The sequence below is a fragment of the Bombus vosnesenskii genome, unplaced genomic scaffold (assembly GCF_011952255.1).
Source record: "Bombus vosnesenskii isolate JDL3184/JDL3185 unplaced genomic scaffold, Bvos_JDL3184-5_v1.1 scf7180000013788, whole genome shotgun sequence".
Taxonomy (NCBI): Eukaryota; Metazoa; Arthropoda; class Insecta; order Hymenoptera; family Apidae; genus Bombus; species Bombus vosnesenskii.
The window spans coordinates 1,128,724-1,155,821 of NW_022883218.1; the positions used below are offsets into that span (position 1 = coordinate 1,128,724).

The following is a 27,098-nucleotide window of genomic DNA, read 5'->3' on the forward strand; positions in this document are numbered from 1 at the left end:
TTCGAGATATCCACAAATAACAGACGATTCATCCCTTCGATCTCCTTGTTTTTCCCTTCTTTAATCTCGCCTTTTTCAGCTTCGCTCAAACTCACCACAGAATATGGAGTTGCTTCTTCCCTTTTTACAATATCGTTAAAAAAAGATCTCGATCGAATCATTTGAAGGTTTAAAAAATACCAAGGTTAAATGTCATATCATTTATAGAATTTACGTAAAACTTTTCCAGGTACTTGACATCATTTCGTAATACATATTCAATTCTTTAGATACATTTTTTCTAATTTTCAAATATACTCTAAAGTTATTTACATTGATTTTCTTTTTATACCGAAGTAATAAAATTAATTGTATTGAAATAATAAGATCTTATTGCAAACAGTGCTAACAATTATCACAAAATTATTACATAATTTTGTTAGACTTTTTAAGCATTTGCAATCAATCGTTATTAATATGCGTTATTTATCGTTTCAATTTAACGATACAATTTTTTCAAATATAAAAGGTTATTTTTCTTACTGAAACAAAGCTTCGATTCAATCACAAAAATTCGAAAATCATGATAAGATGCAATACTATACTTCGTTTTTTTATTTATATCATTTATAGTAAAATATGTGGATGTGGTAAGTGTATATGAAAACAAGAAATAATTTTTTAATCGTTGAAGTTGCACAATGTTCGAATAATTAGTTACGAAGCAACGTGTTATTTATTCGACGATTGATCGAGGTAAAATGTAGGAAAGATGTTTCTAAGTGAATGCTCCTGGGAAATGAAGCTGCATCGGTCAGAAGAGACTGTCGGACCACCTTTACCCCCTTGTCCTCTCTTATTCCACTCCCTCATCCTCCCTCTCCCGTAAAATCAATAGGTGCGTCGGCGTCCAGCACGCTGGGAATTCTGCTATATAACCCCGAGCGATTAACTAAAATCGATCAAACGCGACGCATGTCGAATATAATGAAATAAATTGCACAATTCTGTTGAATCAGAAGAAATGATGATCTCTGACCAGATTTATAAACCCGAGCCTACAGTTTTATTCAAATTACTTTTAATGTAAACTATTTTTTCAACCCACGATTTTAAAGTTGGAAATAAACTTCAATGTTTCGATACGATATGGTGATTTAATAAAAGAATATAACACACCCGCTTGCTGCAAAAATGATACAACTCGAAACATATTACAACTTATTATACTTTAACAAAGTCCAGTAAGTTCCTTTAAATTGTATACGGTGGAATGACAAGATGCCATTTAATATTGTTTTATGAATATTATCCCGATTTTCAAATAAAATTAATTAATGACATAATATATTCTTATATTTAATGAAAGTTTTTTGCAATTTCTGAAATATCAATATTTCCATTTAATTGTCTTTGTACTTTCGCAGCAAAGGATTCATTCACGTTTCAATATTCAATTCATTATTCAATACATTCAAAGTGTAAATATATGTTCTGTATTATTATTTGTAGAAGATTGAGGTGCACAGGAAGGCAAAGTTTCGAATGAATCATGACTTCATTTAGACGTCTTTTGCAAGAAATTTATTTTAGGGGGAGGAAGACACGGTCTGACAACTATTTATCCAATTACTGCCACTTCCAGTCGACTAATATTTGCCTGGCGCGTGTCGACAGTTCGTCAACCGTGAAGCTTGAACGGCGCTCTACGACCACCGAACAGTCCTTTGTCTCTTTTGCGAATTAATTTCAAGGACGAGGACCTGTGTGCTCCGCGAGGGTTCTTACTTCGCGTCGAGCAAACCCAATTTGCGCTTAAACAAGGAGCATCTTCGCATAACTTAGCCTTGCGTGAAATCCAACGTCAAAGGGAGGAAACTTCTCTTTTTAAGGCAGCTCGACCTCGTAGGATTTAGACGGTGAACTTCAAAGACGTGCCGGATTGAAGGAAAGAATGCGAAAGCTTCCCGGTTATATTAGAAAAGATACTTTCAACGCAGATACGAATAATTTTTTAATTTTATGAATTTGTTTTTTAATCAGAATTTATGGTTTATGATTGTTATTTGCATCTGTCGTGTGTAAGTTTGAAAATGATCGCGAAGTGCTAACGAAATAAACTATATTGAATGTAAATGTCTATTAATAGCACTAAAATACAACATGCGTATGTTATTAAGAGACACATTTTACTATAATAAAAATAATTTTATATGATTCGATATTTAATTTGTATTTGAAGTACGATAGAGATGTAATAAAAAGTTTAAAACAATCTTTCAGGACTGAGTGCTGCGCCTTATTATTAATAATAGTTAATAGTTTATTATTATTAATATTAATAATAGTACATATTAAATAACTCTGTTCGCGATAAAAACTGTCGCGTGTTTCATTATGCTTTGGTAAAAGTTTCATGTTAAGATGTTTACTGAGTTAATTATTTTCATTCAGTTGAATAAAGATGTATCTTTACATTTATATAAAATTTATAAATTCCATAAATTATTCTTAGGTTAACAACTCTTAATAATTTAGGCATTCTGAGAAACTCCTATACCGACAGTAGATTCTGTAGGCTTGTACCATCATTGGATTAAAAAGGTTGCTATTTTATCACGGACAAAGAAAATACATATAGTTATTAATTGTTAATCGATACTTGAAAACTAATATTTTCGGATATTATTCGTCAAAAACTATTGTATAATTATAAAAAATTATTTAAAATAGTCACAAATTCAGCATGTTCTAAAATTAAAAAACAATAATAACTATATAAAGCAATAAAAAAATAATCTAATATTTCGAGTTTTTTAAGAATTTAATAGTTCTCAAACATATAAATACAATTTTTATGTAATATATTAAGTAACTGTAATATTCTCAATATTTTCGAGGACATCATGTAGTTCATTTTGCATTTCGAAAATAGCTCCGAATTTTTCGGCTTTAAATTTTTTGAAGATACACACTACACGTAATACTAGACTACTATAAAAAATTCGCATCATATACGCGAAAATGAATGATTCGGTTGACCCACAAAAATTCTTGGAAACGAGATACTGGATCAGCTTCTTGTTATTACCGACTTTAAGTGATTCTTATTCGATTCTTTATAAAAAGAAAATTTACAGTTCTTTTGAAAATAAAACTACATATATACAATATTAAAGTGATAATTGTTCGTGTAAATATTGTGATATTTTATTTAATATGAAATTTATGCAATAAAGAATGTATAATGTATAGAGGATAACTGATTTAAAGAAAAATCGAATCGTATGCAGTGAGAACCATTACCTGTATCTGTTCCTTATATCTCTTAAAATATGGTGATCATATTTCATTAAAACAAGTAGTCTTGATATTTTAAAAAGTACAATTGCAATTTTGGAATAGAACAGTTGAAATCTATAAAATGGAGGATTGTTATAAACTCTCAAGGAACTCGTATTACCTCAGTGTATATTAATAATGTCAACTGTAATAACAGAATAATCTTGAAACCTGAACATTCTACTACATTTTCACTGCCTCATATTATCGTAGATCAAGCTTAAAATATGTGTTTATGTTTCATAATTATGCAATTAGGAAATCTAAGATGCCACAATTGCTGAGCCTCGAAATTTGAGCTTACACTTCTCTTGCTGTAATCATTCGATCTTAAAATTAGAAGTCAGATCGTTTTTGTCAAATTTTCAAACTGCATTTTTAATTTTTAATTTATCTGTCTATTCATGCATATTTGTAATGTATGTTCCTCTGTCTCAATTAATCAGCATATCTACCGTCGAAAAGTCCGGAGTGTAGTATTCTCGTCCATTGCATAGAACTATAGGGGCGCTACATTATTACTCTACTTTTCTCAGTCAATCTTTTCCACATATACCTAGGCTCTAAATATAAAAATATCATATTAATAAAATCCTCTCACTAAAATCTTTATAGATTCCTATTTTACATCGAACCTTTAAACATTTACGATCATTCTACAATAAAACTTCATTTATAATCAATAACTCAATGATATCACAATATATAATCAAAAAATAACATTTAAAATATTTCTTCCAAGCAAACATTCATATAATACGTTCTAAAATAATGAGATCACATGAAAGTCCATTTTCCTTATTCAGATGGTAATTCCCACGGTATTATCCATGTATTATTATATAGAATAGTAGGGCTCGGCGCCTGTAGGTGTCATCAAGAAAGCAAATGGCGTGCAAGAGCAGTGTCAAACGACATTAAGTCGTTGAATCATCTAGAAATTGAATCGATATTTTCAAGAATTTAGTTAGTAAACTTCTCGATCATACGATTTGTCACTTAGGGTATAACGATCGATCATATCTTGTATCTTTTTCAACAAACGTGGCAACGGTCTCGTGTGGGTTTCTCGTGGAAATCGATAAACTTCAAGGGTCAAACGTTGTACTTGCGCGCAGGTTTCCTTGGAAGTGTGTTATTTCTCTCGTAGAGCATCCTACGCGTCAAGATGTCCACGTCGATGACAGACAAGCTTCTGGATGACATGAACAGCATACCGCTGGCAGACGATGATCCACAAGGTAGGAAACTCGTGCTCATGTTTCTGACCCAATTCTCTTAATTCCAACCATCGCATCTTCGTCATAACCTGTTCTTAGGTTTTTCTTACCGTTCCATGAAATATTTAAACACTCACCTTAGACGGAATCTCGTTACTTCAGCTTTTAAATCGACGTTCTAATGACAAGAAAATTTATAAAATCGTGGTAAATTGTTAAATGTATAGTTTATTGGCTAATGCAACTAATTGATTTTCGAGTATTTACATACGTGTTGATTCGTGATAAAACGCGAGGTATTTCTGGAATTTTTAGGGCACACAATTCGTGTACTGTTCATATATGAAAAATTCCATTATTTATTATATATATATAAAAATTGTGAAATTGTTATCATCCAAGCGATTAAGGAAATTTAATTTCTGTTAAATATGCATTATACAAGACAACAGTTACAATTATTGTTTCTATATACAGTGATAATTCCTGAAGAAGAAATTTTGGATAATAGCTGCCACATATCTGATGCACTTGGCAGTGGACACAGCATGGATTCTATACCATCTACATTTACAAATGGAAGTTGTAGTCCTAACAGTAAGTCTCAAATCGTTTACACTCTACTATTTCACAAAATATCATCAAGCACTCAAGATTATGTGACTGCAGGTTTAGATCCTGATATAAGCCCAGATGAGCAAGAAGAAAAGGCAAGATTGATTGCCCAAGTGCTTGAACTTCAGAACACGTTAGATGGTAAATAAATTTCGAATGTGGTCTCTAATTCTTACATATACGTTTAATTTACTTAACATGATTTTCTAAAATATTTTTTTACTGCTCAGATTTATCCCAGAGAGTAGATAGTGTAAAGGAGGAAAACCTGAAGTTGAGAAGTGAAAATCAAGTGCTGAGCCAGTATATTGAGAATTTAATGTCAGCGTCTAGTGTTTTTCAATCTACGAGCCCCAACACCAAAAAGAAGTGAATTCACGTTGTCGCCTTAGATAACAAATATCGAAGAAACAGGGATCTTAAAATAATGTGATCTTTAATCCTCCATGAAGAGTATATACACGCGTTTACACTTACAACTGCCTTATTTCACGAGAAGAAGATACAATTATTGTAGATATAAGAATTCTCGAAACAGTGTTTATTTATAGTCTGTTTAGTATGTTCTGCTTATTTCATATTTACACATTTCATTAATTCGTGTACATACTGTTTATAGAGAAACTCATTTGCGAGCAAAAATTCGCCCGTTTTTTCTTGAAGCGCATATTCGAATCGAATTTGAATTCCGAATTCACGATCCAAATCTGTAGGTCGAGGAATTCATTGTTCAATTTTTTCTTTTTTTAATCACCGCATACGCTTTTTGCTTAAAAAACGCTTACGCATTTGTTACTTGCTACCAAAGAATTCCATTTTGTATTCCGTGCAATGTCGTGTGTATTTGAAGAATCTCAGTTGTCATGACCTAATATCTTATTGTAAGTATGAAAGTTTATATGAAAGATTGAAATGTGCAATTTAAATGATCGAAATCAAACAATATTCTAGACTTACAATTAAGTATCAGTTTCTTGATGTTTTCTGGTGTAAGATTCGTTTTCAGTATTAAATCGCAATCGTTAAAGTTAGTTATCGCTTTTTCGCATATTTGATACTTATAAATAAGAATGCAAGGGTTATAAATGTTTGTAGTTACCGTATTTAATCAAACACCAACATTTTTTAATTCGAGCTTTCGCTTAAGGGTTTCGACATACGTGTATGCAATGTATGTAGATGTACAAAAGAGATAAAAAATAATTATATATATACAATTACATATAGATATAAATAAATATATATATACATATTATGTATACATATATATAGTATATATTATATACCATGATTATATATAATATATACTCATGTATAGTATAATAGTATATATATATATATTACATATGATTATATAATATATTAATATAAATTAACGTTCGTGTAAATGCTGCGAGCACAGTGTACATTTTAATCATTAATTTAACTAACTGATAGAAAACGATCGACACTTTGCCTGTAGCATGTTTGATCAACGATTATTACTGCAACTGAGAAAGAAAAAAGATAAGGAAAGAATAATAAAGAAAAAAAAATGTACTGCAATTTAAAACTGCAACTTAAGATGAAGTTTCAGTTGGAGGGCACAAGCAGAATGCACAATCTCAAATTATTTCATTGTTGAGTAACATAGTGTTATAATAAACATTATATTCTATTGGAAGGCAACGAGATTATTTATTTCCCATAAAAAGTGTGTAATTGATTTCTTGTCGAATGTATGATTTTCGTTGTTAGTAAAAAATTACATAAATTCGTTAAAAAGATTTTTTAAAGTTCGCCGTGATGCATCATGATTGATTTAATTTAACATTTAGTGTCTTTCTTTGTTTAGGATTCACATAATTGTTACGAATTAATTTAGTACAGAAATATAAAATATTCGTAGAAATTAATCTTGTCGTATTGCTAGGAATTGTATCGATTTTTGGCCCCAACTTGTTTTTGGTCCTGGCTTTGCTCGTCCGTTTTTCTTTATTCCTATCCACCATCCCTGATTCGCGTATTTTCGTGATCGAAAAGCATCGTAGGAACCGACGTTCCATTGCTCCCATTCTGTATTATCTTTGTTTGCGCTTAGCTGAAATAAATTAATAGCAATTATTTGAAACGACTAGCCCCCCATCATTATTCACGTAGATTTCAAATTATATTTATCACTTAATATAATCAAAACAAATTTACATTAATTTCAAAAATACAAATTCTACACCATAAGATACATAAAAATAATGAAACATAATAACTTTGCAACCAATTTCTAGAGATTTAATTATTTTACTCATTACACCTAGTAATAAAAATCCGCGACCTTACCTCACCATATAAACGTCCCTTCTTATTGAAAGCCAAATACAGACTAGTTTCAAGACTTTGTATTCGAATCACTCCAAATGATACCGGTATAATGTGAAGCAAAGCTAGAAATTAGTAGAAAGAAGAAATTTAAAAGAACTGCTTTCTTCATCCACACTGCAGTTTTTAATGATTATAACAATAAAGTGAATCAATGAGGTTTTTATAGTACAGAATTCTTATTTTTATTTTTCGTTGTAGTTACCATGTGGTTCGTTCGTGGCACTCAAACCTCGAACTCGACCAGAGTTCGAAACAGCAAGATGGTATCCGGTTCGACAAAACAATTTGATTACCAAACAATTGTACACAGGATTTTGTGCCGGTTTCCTGGGATCCCATATTACGTAAGGCGGTCGTTTAACCGATTCCGTGATGTAATGCGGAGTTCTGTAAAGGAGAATACAATATTTAGAATCTCCAAACACACGCCGGCCGTCTATAAACGTAAATACCAAGTCTACAAATATACTCTTAATTTTAAATGTCAATCTTAGACAAAAAGATCCTCGAGACACTAGATAGAAATTTCTTTGAAGTTTTTAGTCACCGTAATATTTTTTAACCATTGTCCCTCCTTCTATCTAGATGCACTCTCTTGCGAAGTTTCCAGAAATTAACATATTCATAGTAGGTACTATAAGCTTTTTTTATTATGACATGGAGCTTTATTCGGATCTTTAACTTTTATAGTTTCTGTAAAATCTATTATTCTAATACGTATTTTAATTTTTGTATTTTGACAAAACGATACGTAAATTAATTTATTTATATTTTACAATAATGTTACGTTTACACAACTTTCACGTGCTATTTCATTAACCCGGTTAATATTTATTAATATCTTTATTATGAATAAGTTTCGATATATAAATCCATTTCTTATTTTCCTAGTGAAAATAATATCGAAGAGAAAAAGATGACACTTCTTGACTATTGAAACAATAGCGACGAGAGTAGGATAAGCTGTCATACGAAACAGATTTAATGTAAAATAACACCTCGGAACGCGCTATATTTATAACATATCACTACGTTTGGAAAAATGGGCCGATCGACTTTTCAGGTCAGTAAGCTTCGTGAATGAAGCGTGCTTCGTTACACCGTAGTTTTCCAACCCCGTTAATTTTAAACAGATGCTCGAGGGGAAGGAACGCAATACCAATAGACTTTATTCGACAAGCAGTGCATCAACCGATGATAATCAAGCTAATGGTACCAATAATGAAACGTGAAAAATACAATGTGGGTCACGCAATTAGGGTAGATTATACATGTAGTGGCTAACAAAAGTATTCGAACATTTGAAGAAACATTTTACGAATATATTATATGTGTTACAAAAAAAATTTTGAAATTTCATTAGTGGTGAAACACGATTATCATGAGTGCATTAGGAAACTGTAAAACGAATTTCAAAATGTGTGTGTATACAAAAGTTACAATATGTTTATTGCAAAATATAAAATTCAGCGAAATAAAAAAAAGATGTAAAATACTGTCTAATGATGAAATATAGGTCAACAATTCTAAGCGTACTGCTCCCACGATGAAATGAAATATTTTCTTCGTTTAAAATTCATCAATTTAAAAATTATTACGTCTTGACATTGCGCGAACACGCCCCCGTTAATTACACGTAGAATGTGTACTATGATCTATTTGTTGAAACTCGAGCGCACACGGTCATAAACGTCGATCCTAATTTTGCGTTTCACGTCGTGCGTGTGCTTTAATGCAATTCACGCGGAATTGCAGGCTCGTCGGTTCGTCGGTTGCCACGGTGCTCGAATACCGGTAATAATATAACGTGAACCGTACCTACTCCCTGTACCTAGTGACCCTGCAACAATATAGAGCAGAAAGTAAATCGAATCAAGTGATCAATGAATACATATCGCGTATCATGTTGTACGGTGTCTGCTACAGTTCTTCATCCATATTCTAATTTCAAGGTCTACCATGTTCTCATCTTCAAACAGTGATTTCGCGTATCATTTTACGCGATTATTACGCAATTATTTTGTTATTGAATGTTATTTTAGGTACCGAATATTTTTACCGAATCATTCAATTTAAGATCACCGCATATAAAGATCTCGATTGATCCCCTGCGTTCCAATTTTTTTCGTAAAACCTCATTAAATACAACAGATACAAAATAATGTATTACTATACATATAATTTGCATTCATTAATCTTAACATTTTGCAGTCCATATAAATTTACTAGTAACTTCAACCTGTAGCCGGTGATTTTTGGTAGAAAGTTTCAAGTTCATAAACTTTACGTAAAGGATCACCCAGCGTGTGACACTGACATGGTGTCACGAAAATATTGAACTTGAAGATTTAAAACTAAAGTTAGAATTCAACTTAAATTTCTTTATAAACACAAACCTAAATACAAACCTATCTTTATCAAATGAAAATCATAATATGCGCTATATGGTTGAATTTCGCGTCATTCGTTCAATGAGAAGAATATCCTTATCATATACGTACATTCTAACACGTTTAATAGTATTGTAAATAACAGACTGTTTCTAATAAAAATACCTCGTCGTTTAATTAACTATTGAATTAATCCCCGCTTAAGGATCTATAAAGTAGAGCGTCAGAAAGATTGATAAATTTAAAGCGACTTTACGACGGTACGGAGCGGAAAATAAATCTGGTTAGGTGATCGATGAACTCATTACGGTTCCTTGTGCAACAACGTCCCCTTGACTTTTGTTTACCGTAATAATCATCCTTCCATTTGGTACAAGAACTAGACAGCTTTGTGACAATGTTCACTGACCCTTTTCTCCACGCAATAAACTGATTAATTTCACCTTCGAGATCCGAAAACGTTCCAAAACGATCGAAGGGGAAAGCCATAATATGAATAATAGGAAATTTTAAACTGTTAACTTCGCAGTACGCTAGGTGGAGAATTAATCGATTCAAGTGATTAATGAACGTTTATTGTAGGTGGACGTTAAAAGGAAATTACGTCTGTAGACTTATTGTTGCTAGTTTGCAACCCGCTCATAGAAGAATCTGCTATAAAATATACATCAACCCTTTCATCAATGTCAAAAATTCATGCATCGCTGCACAAATTGTTACGTTAATGCGGATAATCGAGCAGAAATGTACGATTCTGGTTGATCAGGTTCATTAAATTGCGAAGAAGAGAAAATTTAGAATAGCGATATTAAAGAATTTTAGAAAATTGCGTAATACAATGTAGCAACTACAAGTAATAATATTTTAAAATTTTGTTCATAAAATAGAAATAAAATTTAATATAGAAAAACAATATAGTGCAACAATTACAAACACCAATTTCTTTTTAAATCTTGTTCTTATTCTAATTTTGTTTCATGAATAAGATCATTGTAATTTGTGATCAATTATCAAATTATGTACTTGCAGAGAATTTCTAATTTCCATGTTTATACAAAACGTAATAATTTATAGGAGATTAGCTTTAATAGTAGACGATATTTTAATTAGGAATTTTCATTGAACAAAGTCAGCTAATAATTAAAGTTTACCATCGAATTGTAACTCGATTAATGTCTGTACAACGTAACGAAGATTCGATCTTATTCTCGGCTATCGACAGCTCGTAATTATCGGCAAATACCCGTTCTCGTCGAACTTCACTGTAGTGGTCGGATGTCTCCTGGTCTCCCTTTTCCTCCTGCGATCCTCATTAATCTCCTTTTCGTTTCCCAGCCCTTTCTCCTCGCAGATTGATAGATCGGAATCGTAGCTGTCGTCGCTGCAACTGTCATCGATGTCGCTGCATTCCTCATCGCATGTTGGTGCTTCTAAGTTTTCGTGAATCCAACGAAGACTCATCCTCTTGTAGTAATTCTATTCCCTTGATTGCCTTGATAATTTAAAAAAACAAATTTTATTAGTGTAAGTAGACAAGATCGATTATTTTTTCTCGAATGAGGAAAACAATTAAAATATTTACACCGTAATACACGATACGTTTACGTAGAATGATATTAAAGAACAATGGAATTTCACCCTGTAAACATTTGAGAATCTAACAATGATTGATCCTCCTATGGTAATTCTGTCACCTCTGTATTGTAATTTACGACTGACATGATAGGAAAACAAACTTTATTTGTGGATAGTAACGACCTTTTTGTGGACAATTCGAGGGCTGCATTTTTTCGTTCAAAACTATGTTTCTTTAGTTTATTTGGAATTTATGATGTTACAAGATATAGGATGTGAAAAATGGGTTTGTGAAAATTGTTAGTTTGATTTGGGACGTAGGAGAAAAAAGTAAAGTGTAGATCATTAAAGATCTGAAGTATTTAATTTATCTTAATTTAATATAAGTTTTGTAATTTCTAGATAAATTTTGTGTTACGTTTAAACAATATAAAGATTGAGAGAGGATAAAATAAAGATGAGTATGAGATTAAACGTAAAATATAACGGAGAATAGTACGGTTCAGAATTAGCGGTAGTCTCGGTCTGTTAAAAGTTAAAACAACAGGTCGAATGAAAAACAAGCGTGAATAATACGGAGAAATTTACACCCACAAAAAGCCATTGAGACCTTACGTGATTCTAGATGGTTATAAACGTGCTGTTAGTGTTCGACAAATATAAAGGTACAAATATGGTTCCCAATTCATTTTATGCTTCGTTGAATAGGCGAAACAAACCATCGATTGATGGAAAATATAAGTAGGAAAATCGTCGAAATTGATTATAGTTTATTGAATTTTTTATCTTTGCGGGAGTATCGTGAAAAGCACTTCTGTTTGTAGTTTAATGAATACAAAACTAACGGTGTTTCCGGTCTGGTAATGTCCAATTACGAGGATAAAGAAATAATAGTACGGATTGTGTACCGTTCGATATGCTATCACTAATGTAACATAAATTAGTCATAGTATAAAAATAAATTAAAAACGTTGGTTAATGCCAACATTTCTTTACTTGGTATTCTTGGAAAATAAAATTTAATTAAGTAATTTACTGAATTTACGAAACTAACGATTACAAAATGCTGGGAACGTTTCACTCGTTACATTCGATCTCGAAATTGTACGCGTTTTTCTACATAAAAAATTCACTTTCCAGTTTTGCAACACTCACTTTTCCTCGAGGTGAACCTGAATCTGATGAACAAATTTTTTACGCAAATCTTTTGTTACAATTCAAGCAATTCGAAAATGTTAGATCTCAATTCTACATTTCTTGGTAGAAGATAGATATTATAATACATTGACGACTGATATTCATAACATCCAAGACAAACAGTTATGAGTTATATTATACTTAGATAATCTTGGTACAAGGAGCTACGCACGCGATGATCGTTCGAAACACTCGACCCTGTATATGATAATTCAGAGAATTTACATGAACATTTCAAAGGAATTATATTTCAAAGCTTAAAAAGAGTCAAAGGTTTAAACAATTCTGAATTCTTGACAAGAATGACTAATCTCACGATAATACGAAGCAAATTCTATTTCTTGACATGAAGTGCAGAGTCACGAGTTACACAAAAGCAGAAAGAAATTCAAACAACTCTTCTGTCATATTGTCAATATCAATTTCTCAATTTCATTGTATGTACATATACTTATATGATCAGTGTTCAATTCTCGAGAAACAAATTACCTACTTCCATGAGTTCATTTATTAGAAGAAAATGGCACATATACACACAATAACACATTCGAAAGTAAATTTTCAAAGTAGTTACATTTGTAACGTCATCACCTTCTTTTGCTTTCTAGTCTATGAAGTTGATTAATGTAGCTTTTCAACGATCGAAATTATCGTGCAGGTGATAAACCAATGATTTGATAAAACAATTACATATAACGAAATCCCACGCACAATACAAACGTCTCACCTGTCTGAACGTCCGGATAACAAATAGCGGATCTCGGAAGCAAGTTTCACCCGGTGGATCTCACGGTGATTGGGATTCGAAACAAAAACGCGGTAGTAGCCGATCGACACAGACCTACGGGTTTCGCAACAGTAGAGCGTCAATTGAACAACTGTGGTCGCGATTCCGTTTCACGAGGTCCACGGACACATTGTTCGCGTAGTGCACGATTCACCGGCGTCGATGGATGTGCAGACGTACCAGAGCTCGCCTCCTACCCAGGTGCCTCCGCGTTTATCATACGACTGAGCCGTCTCTGCTCCGCGAACCTACGTCGGATAATACTGGATATGACGCCGGCCTATTGGTAGACGGTGTAGTCAGCGGTGGTCAGCAATTCGAACTAGACTAAATTAAAAACGGGACACGCGGCCAAAATGCGAGCTCAACGAAACGAAAGATCTTTTGTCAGCACCTCGCGAAATTCTGTAAACGAGACATCACCGACGACGCCACTCGTCTAGATAACAATGTCTCATTGAATGTCCACATTTTCGTATCCGTTTACTTTCGTTTCATTTTATCTACTAATACGTTTCATGTCACGCGAGACATTTCGTTTAAGCAATTTGTTTTGATATCTTGATTAGGAAAAAGAAAGAAAATTATATGTATTATTAAAATTATTCTTGCGCAATAATTTGCTGACTAATAATATCAATGAATTGACAAGTGAGAATTTTACGACATATAGAATAACCAAATAACTTATGATTTACTTGTAACATTTTACTTGTATTATCATCAAACTCTTCATGATGAGAAACAGGATATCATGCTTTATTTGCACATGAAAAAATTTCTCAAGACGAGGTTACACTATTTCAAGGAGCGCATATAACAATGGGACAAATTTTTCTTCAAATCGCTTTTTTACGAAGTTTCAAAGTCATCGATATTTTTTAGAATGGAACCCTATATTTTCTTATATAATTCATGAATGCACTTTCTCATTTTCTATGTAAAAGAATGAACACAATTTTGTGTCACAAAATCTACTAGAATGTAATGATCAAGAATTTGATGGAATTTTTTGCGCAATGGAGTTTAGCTGAGCGTTCAGGATTCGAATTGCAATCTTCGCTTAAAAAGAATTTCCGAATGAATATCGTATGCCTCGCTCCATATCGTGCTGTCGAAACCATGAAATAAAATATCTAGGATTTTCGCTGTTATCATAGGAAAAACCAATAAAACTGACATATTTATGACCCTTCGGGTTTCAATCAAATTATTTAAATTTCACAGTCTTTTTGGAGAATCTTTCAAACTTGAAGTTAAAATAAAATGATATAAATTATTTCTATGCTTTCATGAATCACAATCTACGACTGATACATAAGTACAAATTTATATTATCATTACATAATATCTATCAACTCCCACGTTACCATGATAATAATATAACGATTTTTTATATCTAATCTGCACATGTAAACGTACATTCTATATTCCTAGAAAATAATGGAAAATAAATAGAAAGGGAGAAATAGTTTGCTGAATATATGTCAATGAATATGTGGAATATAAAATTAATGATTGTTGTATAATGTGCGCATTATGACTCATAACTAGATAACGTTACCTTTAAAATGCAACCAAGTCTGGTCTCTGGAGCCTCGTCAACCACTATGGGACATGCCGTAGTTTCCTGACATGTAACAATGGTTGTGGTTGGAGTGAAACATATATGCATGTAACACGGCGAACGACCGCTACTTTTCCTGCAAAAGTTTCAACTAGGTTATCGATGACCAAAGTTCAAAGCTACATAGTTACATAGGGCCTGTCTGGGATGAAGGTATCGTTATTTTATTCACTCGATACTTTTGCGTTGTTCTCTCCTGGCGGATTCTGATTTACCTATTTCGCATCACCCTCCACGCTTTTTCTTGTGAAAACGCGATTCAATTAGAGCGGTGTATATTAGCTGCTAATGATTGAAAACCAGTTCAAGAAGTTATGTTCCTTTTTCTAAGAATTCTCACTATATTGTTTAAAGGATTTTCTACTAAGTGCATTCACAATCTTTTTCTGTTCTTAAACGCGTTTTCTGAAAATCTTTCTAGGAATTCTAAGAATTTTGTAATACTAGTCCTAATATTATTTGTATGAAGATCACAGGTGGAAGACACGATAATCTAGTAACTCTGGTTTTTTACAATCATATTATACTCTTCATCAAAATATAATTGCTCTTTTAACATAAATATTTGTTCGTTCATATTGCATTCGTGGAGTGACGAATAACGAAAAATAAAACAGAAATAGAGGAAGTACGTCGCTTAAGTTGACACAGTTATGTTTCTCGTGATGATGGACAGCACACACTTTGACATTTAATGGATCTACCACCTATAATTCAAACTAGCTCGCGAAATATTTGTTGCCTGAAGGTTGAACTATTCCACCGATTCTATCGAAAAAGTAATTTTGTTCCCGATCGCTATCTAATGTGTAGCATACCGAAATAGATGTGCGTCTGCTAATAGAAAATATTCAAATTAACTACATTGAAAAGGTGATTCGTCAAGTTAGATAGCTTTGTAGGAAATCAGACTACTAAAAGCAGTCTGTTTTTCGACGAGTGATGGTCGTTTGATATTTTTCTAGCATTGACAAAATCGAAAGTTACTATGAAATTGCTCGGTGTTTCTAGAGCGGAGAATTCTTATTCCTTAATCTAGACTTCGCGTGCTGTTCGTCTATGGTAAGGAAGAAACGATAGAAATCATAGTTTTGAGAAAATTAAGGACAATCCTTATATCGTGGACGATCCTAAAGGTTTTGTAAGTTACCGGAAAGAGCTTGAATGATTTACGGTTGCGTGCAAGTATTGTATCGAATTGATTATCTATTCAACGGGTAAATTTTATGGTCGACAAAGATCTAAGCAGTTAGAAGTGTTACGCTCCAGTTCGGAATATCTATTGTATGTGTTTAACGAACTGAGGATAAAAACGTGTCTCACATCTGAATATCTTGTAACGGTATCAAAAGACTATCAAAATTTCGAAATTAACTTGTATTTTAATTTTTATTAATAGATTCTTCTAACAGTTTTCTAGTAATTTTCTACATTAATCTTCTTATATATCCTTGCAGAACATTTTTTTAAATCTCGAGATCACGTTGAATCTGTTTCAATGGGATGACGTGAAACAGAATTTCTAGATCATTTTAAAATATGAATCTTGTGCCTTAAAACCGAGCCAACATAAAATGAATAAAAATAAGAATGTTATGCAAAACTTCAATTAAAATAATTTTAGCATACTCCATTTGCAATTTTATTTTCAATCAATTTACATTATCGATTTCTGTTTCCTAACATTGTAGCTACGAAAAGGAATTCCAAGCACTCGCTTAGTATTTTTTTCATCTCTATCTATCTCTCCACCTATATTTTACGACTTTATGAAATGTAATGAATTTGAAGTGTCTATAACATTATGGTAAGCTATATACATATATTGCTCGGTCTGTAATGGCTTAAATTCGTTTTCCACCCCAAATTTCTTTCTTTGATCCAACCTATCGGCAAAAGCAATTATCAAAACTGCAGACCATCAAACCGGTGCGCTCAATTGTCTGTCTTCTATAATTCTATAACATGACTGGGAACAGGACGTTCCATTTATCAAAATTGCTGAAACGTGAGACTCGTGTCATCGCGATTTATCCCCGTGTGATGAACGTGCACACGTTCGACTATTGAGGGATGTTACTCGAATTACTGAAACTGATCAAGCATGTCGAGAGGTGGCTGAGTAATTCAATTCCCCGTGACGAGCTGCAACGCAGTTCCAGCCACCGATTCGTCTCTCTTCGATGCCGGCTTTTCACGCTGTTACGCAATTCAACCTAGAATTAATCTTTTCCAAGGAAGCAGGATGCGGCGAAATGGATATCCAGCTACCGTGTGCACGTGCATTATACTCTATTCTGTTTGTGAGACGGTACTCATCAATCTATGCCTCTAATTCTCATAGTCGTGATGTTGAAGTTTCTTCTGTGTTTCAACACGTGTGAGAGAGTTGAGTGAAAGTTTGTCGAATGGAAAGTGTTGTGCGAATTCTTGAAACTTTTCCTGTAAAAACATGCATATAATGTTAGATATAATTCAAGGTCGAGAATATCCTTGTTTTGCTAAATTGTGTCTTAGACAGAGGAATTTGTTAAAATTTCAGAAGTTAATTTCTATCAATAAATACATTTTCGAAATCTCAGAGCTTGATATGTACATTGTAAGTAGACGAAACCAGTGTCGAAATCTACTTATTATAATAAATTTGCTCTTCGCATCTTTCTCCTGGATTTAAAAAAATGAAGATGAAAAAGATGGAAAGTAAATTCAAAGATTATCTATAAAATATATCCCAGTTTTTATTACAGTCGAAACTGCTAAGTTCAAGTAATTCAAGGAATAGGCCAGTAGATAAAAGAACATTACTGTTTTCAAACTTCTATTTTTACTTCATCTCTTTAATTATAAATAGTTTAGGAAACTTATGATTCATACATGATTAACTTTTTCTTTATGTAAGTATTTTAACTAATGTTTTTACCGAGAACTTTATTTTAGATGAAAGGAATTTATTAACGTTGAATAAACAAATTCTTTGACATTTATTAATTTTACTATAGTAATTACTGCGATAAAACCAGTTATGAAAGTTTTTAATAAAGTTCGCACGAGGAACTAAAGAGTTCATCAGGAATGTATCTTTCAGAAGTTTAAAACGTTCGACGACCCTTAGCCTCTTATTTTTCGACGTCAGCAGACTCTCTTTTTATCTGACTAGCTATAGTCTCTGCTAGTTCTTTTACGAGCATCAAAAGCTCTAAATATAGACTGATGATGGATCATCGAAAATTTACATCACAGGAAAAGATTCACCATGTTTGCGTACCTTTTTATTCGCTACAATCAAACGGTTAAACTACCGTATAATTAATTCAGTGAATTTTATGCAGGATGTATTGAAGCGACAGGAAATCGAGGTAAGATAACCAACTTTATCACTATAATAAACATTTATTCTCAATAATATAAAATTACATGTTCGCAATAACACGAGACACATATCATACAATATTTCACAACAGCAAGTATGCGTATGCGATGCGATATGACGGTTGCACACGACGACTATTATCGATCAAAGAGGTAACAAAAAGTAATCGTCGTCGAATTGCGCGACGCATCGAGCATCTTTCATATTTTTTCTTTGTTATTTCGTCACAGTGAAGGGAAAGAAAGAACACAAAACTCGAGCCTAATTGCATCTCGTTATACAGCTTTACAGTTAATGGCGCTGTACTACCATAATAATCAACTAGAATCTAAATGATCGCTTGTGAAATACAGAGGCTTGTGTTATTCCATTTGATTGAAATCATCTACTGATTTGTAAGCATTTAGAAGAAAAATTAGAGAGAGAAAAAAACAATGAACAAAATAAGAGACAAGTATCTCAAAGGATTAGAAAAAGGAGGGGAGTGGGTGAGTTTCGTATTATAGCCGTCACACATCAAAGGGATTTTCTCTCATAAATACCACACGGAGTAACTATATTACAAAAATATACATATGAATCGTTCGCCGATATTTCGCTAAATCCACACAAAATCGACACATTTTTTTTTTCAGTGTGTCGACAGCTGCCATTTTTGCGATTTCTCAATTCACTGAATTTTATTTCCCTATTATTATGCTAATTACATAAATACACGTTTATTTACATGTTGCTGTCTGTACGTCCTAATGGTTAGTCGATTGAAAAGAAATCGGCGTGTTACGTGAAAAGAATCTTGATTCCATTTTTTTTTTTTTAATTAAAGCGCACGTAGGAATACCTTACGTAAGACGAGGACTGCACGTCCATTTTGCTTCTCGCTCGTACCGTTTGTCAGACTTTTATGTACAGAAAAGAGTTGGTGCCGCGGTCGCGTATCACCGGTAGCTAAATGATCAACTATAACTTATAAAATATAGCTGAACGATGCTATATTCAAGTTAGTCAATGTGGTCCCATTAACTACTGTTTGGTTTTGGTTTCACACGCAACTGAACTTGACACCTGAAACATTTTATAATAATATATAGAAGATAATTTTTATGATAAATATAATAACAAATATAACATAGCTTTTATTATAAGATAGTAAGATTGAAAACGAAAGAAAGAACAAAATATTACAAGCTAATAGAATATAGATTTGTTGTATAAAAATTCTTTACTAAAATACATACTTTATAATCTATAATATTTTTACCAAGATTGTTTTGAAAAATAGCTTTTACGTTTATCCGTTCACTAATAAAAAAAAAAATCGTTGGCTGGGGATCATTGACGTTTACCTAATTTTAATCATAGGTATAAATAGGGTAAGCTAAATGTGGATACCGTCGTCACTGGAGTAGCAGTTATGGCAGTGAAGCTTTTGATTCCTAACGCGCACGTCTGTTCCCATTAATCCGTCACCGAGCCGAACATGACACACGCAGCATTTGAAACATTCCATGTGATAGAACAGCCGCAAGCTTTCGATAATCATAGCAGCGCCACGACCTGGTGATTCAAAATTAGTCATCTCATTTCATTTTCCAAACGATTTAAATTAGTATAATATAACAATGACTTTAAACTGAGTCAAGAATGTGGAGAGAAGATTGACAGATTTTTAGGCAAACGCTTCACAATCTTTTCATTTTTCTATCAAATATTATATTCTATAACGCATTCTTTTTTACGCACCTAATTCATCTCCACAATGCGAGCATTTTTTTTTCCCACTGACGCTTAACATTTTCTCCTGATTCTCGTTATTTATCGCAGGTGGTTGTTGAGGTTTTTGAGGCTGCATAACATGTTGCTGCGGTTGATGTTGCAACGCAGAGAGATGTTCCTGGCTGGTGCTATGTTCTAATCTATAAAAAGTCAAAGCGAATTGAATAAATAATTCCTAAAAGTTATGACAAATTTATAAGAAATTTCTTTGTTTCAATATTAACCTTCTTCTTGGCGGAAGAGGTTTCTCTTGCGCTCTGTTCTGTACTCTTTGCGTAAGAGTTTGTATGATAGAGTCAGGCAATGGTTTACTGTCTGACCTGGTAGGAGCCATAGCATAAGGAACCGACGTCCCTGTTACGTGCATTTGAGGTTTCCGCGGTGGCGATCGTTGATTCTTTTCACTAATCCTTCTTTGTTCTGCTTCCTATGCATCATACCATTTATATTTGAGATTAATAACATTTATTATGCAGGTTAATATCAATTAAGTTGACATTATTTGTTGACATTATAAATTAGCCGACTTTGCGAAAATTTGCGGCTAATTTTCCCTTCAAAGTGTTGCAAAAAAGTGAAAAATTGAAATTTCGAAAAACCCTCCCAGCGTTACCTGTAGAAAACTGTTACCTAACGAATGAATTTTGATTTTTTGATTTCAGATGATCCAGCACCAAGTTATCAAGGGCATTGCAATTTTCCGAGACACGTCCGAATAATTAGTGCCATTGCCGTATTTTTTAATATTTCTCCGTGAAAATTTTATACAATATTCTTCGAATGTCATACTTTAATGTACTATTGGTTTTAATAATGAAATTTTAACTGTGTCATCACAAATAATTCACAAAAACATGCCTTATTTTTGTACGAATTAACCTTACCCCTAATTGTCTCTTGCGAGATATCATAAAATATTTACCTGAATAAGCCAGTGCTGGTAATTCAAATCGTGAGCGCCTCGTGGCACGTCGCTTTTCCTTCGTTGAACCCATTGATCGCCTTGAACGATTCGTGGTCGAGGAACTGCACTGAGAGCTTGCAACGTTTGCCTGCTCATCTGTTGACCACCATGGCTCGCGAGCGTCGTAACCGATGCACTGTGTCGCAAAGGAGCGTCTACTTGCTGAGGGATCGAATCTGCTGACGGAATTCTGCTGCTTCTGTTCATTTTACAATGTTATCCACACAAACTATTACTATTTCATTCGATCTTCGTTTTTATCGTTGCTTTTCGTTCTTTCAAATTTATAGAATCTGTTCAAGTGCCGAAACTTTGTACGACATTTAATCGCACGTCGTTAAGGTATTACTTTAACTTTGAATTTTATTACATTTGATCTTTAACTTCTATTGTAATATTATGTTAAGCACAGGCGATATCAACTGATCAAAGATTATGAATGACTGCTCTGCAAGCAGGGATTGTAACGATGTATCGTTCAGACAGACGAATGTTACATCAGACGCAACAAAGCGTAAAGTTTCTGCAGGAAATTAAGTGACACGATTTGTAGTGCTATATTTTATCTCTAATTTGCATTTCCTGTTAGTTACGATCTGTTCCAAACACCGACGTAACAATGTACTGTTGCAATTTGGCGAACTATCTAGAATTGAGCCTGTTCAATGTAAAGTTCCTGTCCCTCTAACAGAATGCAATTATATATCTTTAAAAATACCATTTTGGAAATATTATTATCTTGTAATTTTTACATACATTTTGAGATTGGTTACAAATCATATTGTTAATCAACTTTTAAAATGTTTTACATAAAAACTTTTCTATAGAACCAGTATAAGTAGATAAAATAATTCTTTTCTTAATGATATACATTACAATTAAATTTTAGATGATATTTACCTGATGGTAACGTCCCTTTGCCTCTGTTCTATTAAACGCAGCGGTTTGGCTGGTGGTATAGGAGGAGGCGGAGGTCTTCTTCTTTGCACGTCTTGAAGTTGAAGATTTGGCATCGACGATCTATAATTCACCGATGGTTGACTCTTGAACTGTTGGATATTGTTCGCAGATGTATGCGCGACATCTTGCAAGGATTTCCATTGTTCTTGCAATTGTTCTGCCAATTTAAGCTGCTTTTGTTCGCGATACGCCAAATTGTTTCGTTGGCGCTTTAATTCTTCTTGTTCTAACTGCAGCAACTCCCTTTCCACTCTGAGGACTTCCTACTCAGAGAATTAATTAATTCATTATGATTTATTATTACTCTAGTTTTGTTATTATTTTGTTATTAACGTGAATTCTCCTTTACAAAATGTGTACGCTTTCGAATCATCTTTTTACTTTTACTTCGTGAAGCTTAGAAAATAAAAATTGTAATTCTGCTAAATTGCCTTGTTCTTGTTAGAAGCAAGCATCGAGAAAAAACGGCAAGAGTTACAAAAGATACTGTTTCCCTTACCCCGGAAGCAAATTCGTCTTCTTCGTCGTTCAAACCAGCACCAACCAATGACGTGTTCTGCGAATCATTATCAACGATAGTCCCGTTAACGTTTACAGTGCGATATACTTAATTTACAGCATGCAGCTATTTAGTGACTTTGTGAGAATATTTAGCGTTTCTTCGCAATGAAAAATATCCTTTCTCAATATAAAATATGGTTTCATCGTTTGATAAAAAATATCGCTTCCTGTAAAAAGAACTAACAAATTCTAGTATTGAGAGCGGAAATATGTTTTGAAATTATTAAATCGTAATTCTTTAATTTCAACCATGGAACTATTGCCATTAGCTCATGAGCATTTAAAAATAATATAAATAATATGTAGCCCAATTTAAGAAAAGCATATCGAAGATCTCTGGAAGAAAATGATTTCGCAAGTTTGTTATTTATCACAATGTTTCACTTCTTCTGGACAAATACATATTTTGCTCTATCAAACTTTTTTCTCCTATTCAATTCATTCAGCCAAACGGGACTCTCTGTATGTATATGTATACTAAACACTTAAAAATTATTGCAAGATACAAAACTACAAATTTTCTTTTTGAAACTGGAAATGTAACTACCTTGTACCACAAACTTAATTCCAACTCGAGTGTTCCAAAGCATCCGCACCCACATAATAAAAACACCAACAAAAAAGACATATACATATAAATAAATAAAGAATAAAGAAATAAAGTAAAGACCCATACCTCTTGTTCACGAATTTGGCTCTCCATGGCCCTGATACGTTTCTCTTCTATGCGACGAGCATCAGCTACTCTTCTCTCCTCCTGGATCTCATTTTGAATCCTGAGCTGTTCCGCCTGCGCCCTCAATTCCTCTTCTTGTCTTTTCTCTTCGGCACGCTTCGCCTCTGCTTCAGCCCTCGCCGCTTCCTGTTGCCTCGCGGTCTCCTCCTGCTGTTGTTTCCGCAACGTCTCCTCCTGCTTGCGTATGTTGTCCTCGTTCTTCCTCAGTGTCTCTTCTTGTCGACGTAAGGCCGCTTCCTGGGCGCGTTCCCGTTCTAGCTGCATCTTCTCTTCTTCGAGCTCGCGCAATTTGTGCGCCAATTTCTCGCCCAAGTCACTGTGTTGTCATGAATTTCTCGGTTATTCGACTTCAAGCTTAAGTCGACTTTATTTGTGATTTTGTTCTACTTGTAAAAAGGCTTACAGGATTCGAGAGAAGGCATAGCGATAGCGACAGTCAAGCGGCAGGAAAATACCATCAGTGTGTTCAAGGTAAAAGTGTTTTATTTCATTTCATCACCGTTTGTACATTGTACATTGATCCCGGGATACAAGTTTGTTGTAGTTCCATTATGTACATATACAAGATATGCTTAGAAATATTGGTACGTCGCACAATAGTCCAAGATATGAATTTAGTAGCTCAAAAAACTTTCAGTGAAAGAAATAGTCCAGTTTTCTATTCATGGATTTGAACATGTTAAAAGTAACTAGAAGAATAGAAAATTAATTCTCATGGTTCAGATTTATTGAAATATCTATGTTTTAATAATAGAAAACATTAAAACAAACAAAATTAGGAATATTGAATCTCCGAAATAATGAAAAAATGATTTAACTTTGAAATGACTAATTTTGAAATTATATTCTTAAGTCATGTTCGAAATTTCTTAGAAAATAATTTTAAGGAATCTATGATATAATGAACCTTTGTCTATTTAAATTTTTGATTCTGTTTTCTAAACCATTGAGCTACTGAATTCTGTTTATGGATTATCATGTGTCGTAGTGATCACTGAAGACGCCAGTTCATGAAAACCCTGACAGACATAGAACATTAGAATTTTTAAAAATTATCTAAATTTCTTGTAGTTTCCCTTATAATTAATAAAAAAATAAATGATAATAGTACTTTATTAAGCGATATTGACGTCTTCGGTTTCACTGGCATGCTTCCGACGGCAAGAAAAATTACAAGAATCTTCGTGCAAATATACAAGAGAGACATTAAAGAGAACCTCAAAGCACTTCCATGAAACTCAAAAGAACCGAGAAAGTAAGAATCCTTTAACTATCTGGAACTGTACATGTATAGAAAACCGATAAAGTTCAGAAACGAGTGTGTATTACATTACACTTAATCCTGAAGAGTGTACGAAGAAGAAGCGGAAAATTTACAAATTTATGTAGAGATAAGCGATATCGAGCCTAGTCGATTTTACTCTAACACCCTTCTTGACTGCAATACCCCCACACGATACAATTTTTCCCTGGATAATTCCTACCTGTTCAGCTCACGATTGTTGCCGTACCGCCACTGTTCCTCTTTTTCAAGGACCTCGATGATCTCCCTTTCTTTTTTTGTGATCTCGTCTTCTTCGGAAGAGGTGACGCTGGCGCCGAATGGCTCACTGCTTTGGCGACTATGTTGAGACATATCGGGGCTGACCGGTTGCTTCGTCCAGTCTTCGACGTGGCCCAGTTCGACCCCTGAATCTCTTTCGTGGCTGGAATCCTGCTCGTAGTTGCTGTCTGTGTCGTACGAGCGACGATGAAGCTGTTCGATGCGTCTTTCCTCCGCCAGAATCGCAGCCATGTCTGGTGGCTTTGTTAGAGTCAACTCGCGTTCCAGTTCGTCATCGTTTACCTGGAAATTGAAGCATGGCTCAGTATCGTTTGTGTGGTGGGATAGGAATTTTTTTTAGTTTGATGGAATGTGAAGTGGTTTTTAACTCTCGAAGCTTGGGCCCTGAAACAACAACGAAGGGGAGTTAAGATAGCTTTGAATGTATACACGGTCATCCATAAGTAATAGGCCATATCTTCATTTAATATAAGACGTGATAATTAGTTTGAGTTACTTAGGAAACGATTAATCGACCAAAATTTTCTACTTAGGTAAGATAATAATCTAACGATTCATAACAACTACTTCAGAGAATTAAATTATTTGAGATCTGAGAGTTAGGAGATAAATTGTTATTTGTTTGAAGTAATATAGTTTTTCGAACTGCCAAAATAACGTGTATTGTTCGAAATTTTTGGTCAATGTTACATACTAAGAATATTTTCATTATAATAAATATGTTTGTCTTAATTGTATGTTTTAATCTGTTAGATCAATCGTCAATTGTACGTTTCCTCTAAATGATAATGATATAACAAGCTATAAGCATTAAATCATTTTGATAGAACAACATAGTTTCTTCATTTACGTAATTCCTCTTTTATATTTTACCTTATGTGAAACATTACGTGTATTAGTTTTTGTAGTGTTTAATCACAACACCTACAATATTAATGGTATCGATTAGATAGCGATATCAAAAATTCTTCGACTAGTTTATAAAATCAAGCAAATAAAATAAAGACAATTTTTCATCGAACAAAAAAGTACTGAAATTATTAAGGAGACTCATTCGCAAGAAATAAACGCGTAGTAGTATCGCGGTCAACGAACGAACACGCGAGTCTCATCAGGGTAGGTTAACGCACAGCATAATTGCGAATGTGAGTTACGTAAATCCATTCACGTGCTCCAATTAATATCATTAAACGATGTTACGCCTGCGATATGATCTCTCGCAACGTTAAACACGGGTGCGCTAACGGCCGTGGAACACATCAGCTTCCGGAAACAAGTGAAAGCCACTGGAAGGAGGTGAAAAGCCGTGAGAAGAAACGAAAGTTACGATAGAGTGACGACGTTCTGTCGTGAAAAAAAATTTCGAGTCTCGTACACGCTTTTCCATGCTGAATATTTCAATATACGTCGAACGGAGAAAATCGGGAGCGATTTCATTCCACGTATTAGACACAACTGTCGCATACCCCTTCGATTCCAAGAAAATCAGAGCGCCTCGTGCGTAGTTCCTTCTTTATTCTGCGAGTAGAATTCAATCTTTTTAGAGGTTCCACTGGAAGATTTTCTTCGTCGCTGATGTCCACTGGTGGTGGTGGTGGTTTCTCTTTCGGAGGCTCCACGCTGGTTGGTGGCCCCAGAGGAAACGCCAAACCGGCGACTATTTCCTCGTCGCTTGATAAATTTAGTGGCAAAATCTGTAGAAGGAAAACTTAAAATGAAAATCACAAGAAAAATGCCGTGAAGAAGACACACGATATATAACATTTTTCATTTTCCATATAAGAACGACTTTAAAATCATAATACAATCACATGAATCATATATTACGAAAACTGTTTTCATAAAATTTGGTTACGAGATTCTTCTAGAGAACAATATTTACATCAAAGATATAGATTTCAGAAATGTTGACTATTATCACTACAAACTCGCAAATCATAATCACTGTTTCATTAACATTAGAACAACTAAATCTGTCGTTACAGATTTCAAAATTCCTTTTTTTTTTACAACTATTAAAAATATGCAGAGCTCTTAACAAAATTAAATAAATTACAACTACAGTTTTTGTAAATTT

General features: G+C 33.6%; 3 protein-coding genes across 9 annotated transcripts in view; 1 reads left to right on the top strand and 2 right to left on the bottom strand.

Annotated features, from left to right (window-relative positions):
- Window positions 1-4,194: 4,194 nt before the first annotated feature.
- LOC117238958 (short coiled-coil protein B) lies at window positions 4,195-6,376 on the top strand. Of its 3 annotated transcripts, none has more exons than XM_033504178.1 (4): window positions 4,196-4,562; window positions 5,019-5,138; window positions 5,196-5,297; window positions 5,387-6,376. In XM_033504178.1, the coding sequence occupies exons 1-4, from the start codon at window positions 4,490-4,492 to the stop codon at window positions 5,527-5,529; spliced, it is 438 nt and encodes a 145-aa protein (XP_033360069.1). In that variant the 5' UTR covers window positions 4,196-4,489; the 3' UTR covers window positions 5,530-6,376. The 3 variants fall into 3 exon arrangements, with proteins under 3 accessions (XP_033360068.1, XP_033360069.1, XP_033360070.1); XM_033504179.1 differs by having other exon boundaries at window positions 4,199-4,562; window positions 5,211-5,297; XM_033504177.1 differs by having other exon boundaries at window positions 4,195-4,562; window positions 5,019-5,297.
- A 432-nt stretch (window positions 6,377-6,808) lies between these two features.
- On the bottom strand, window positions 6,809-13,711 carry LOC117238957 (fibroblast growth factor 1-like). Its single transcript, XM_033504176.1, has 5 exons — window positions 13,402-13,711; window positions 11,148-11,394; window positions 7,717-7,901; window positions 7,473-7,576; window positions 6,809-7,236 (listed from the first exon to the last, which is right to left on the bottom strand). The coding sequence occupies exons 2-5, from the start codon at window positions 11,363-11,365 to the stop codon at window positions 7,048-7,050; spliced, it is 696 nt and encodes a 231-aa protein (XP_033360067.1). The 5' UTR covers window positions 11,366-11,394; window positions 13,402-13,711; the 3' UTR covers window positions 6,809-7,047.
- A 4,749-nt stretch (window positions 13,712-18,460) lies between these two features.
- LOC117238977 (LIM domain only protein 7) overlaps window positions 18,461-27,098 on the bottom strand; it is a 156,100-nt gene continuing 147,462 nt past the window's right edge. For 4 of the 5 annotated variants that reach the window (XM_033504211.1, XM_033504215.1, XM_033504212.1 and 1 more), the window contains 10 exons: window positions 26,488-26,715; window positions 24,942-25,303; window positions 23,398-23,773; window positions 22,660-22,716; window positions 22,101-22,423; window positions 21,159-21,399; window positions 20,461-20,663; window positions 20,204-20,376; window positions 19,853-20,017; window positions 18,461-19,525 (listed from right to left, as the gene is read on the bottom strand). In XM_033504211.1, coding sequence (XP_033360102.1) covers window positions 19,503-19,525; window positions 19,853-20,017; window positions 20,204-20,376; window positions 20,461-20,663; window positions 21,159-21,399; window positions 22,101-22,423; window positions 22,660-22,716; window positions 23,398-23,773; window positions 24,942-25,303; window positions 26,488-26,715 — 2,151 coding nt within the window. In that variant the 3' untranslated portion in view covers window positions 18,461-19,502. The remainder of the gene's footprint in view (window positions 19,526-19,852; window positions 20,018-20,203; window positions 20,377-20,460; window positions 20,664-21,158; window positions 21,400-22,100; window positions 22,424-22,659; window positions 22,717-23,397; window positions 23,774-24,941; window positions 25,304-26,487; window positions 26,716-27,098) is intronic. The other variant, XM_033504214.1, reaches the window with a different exon arrangement.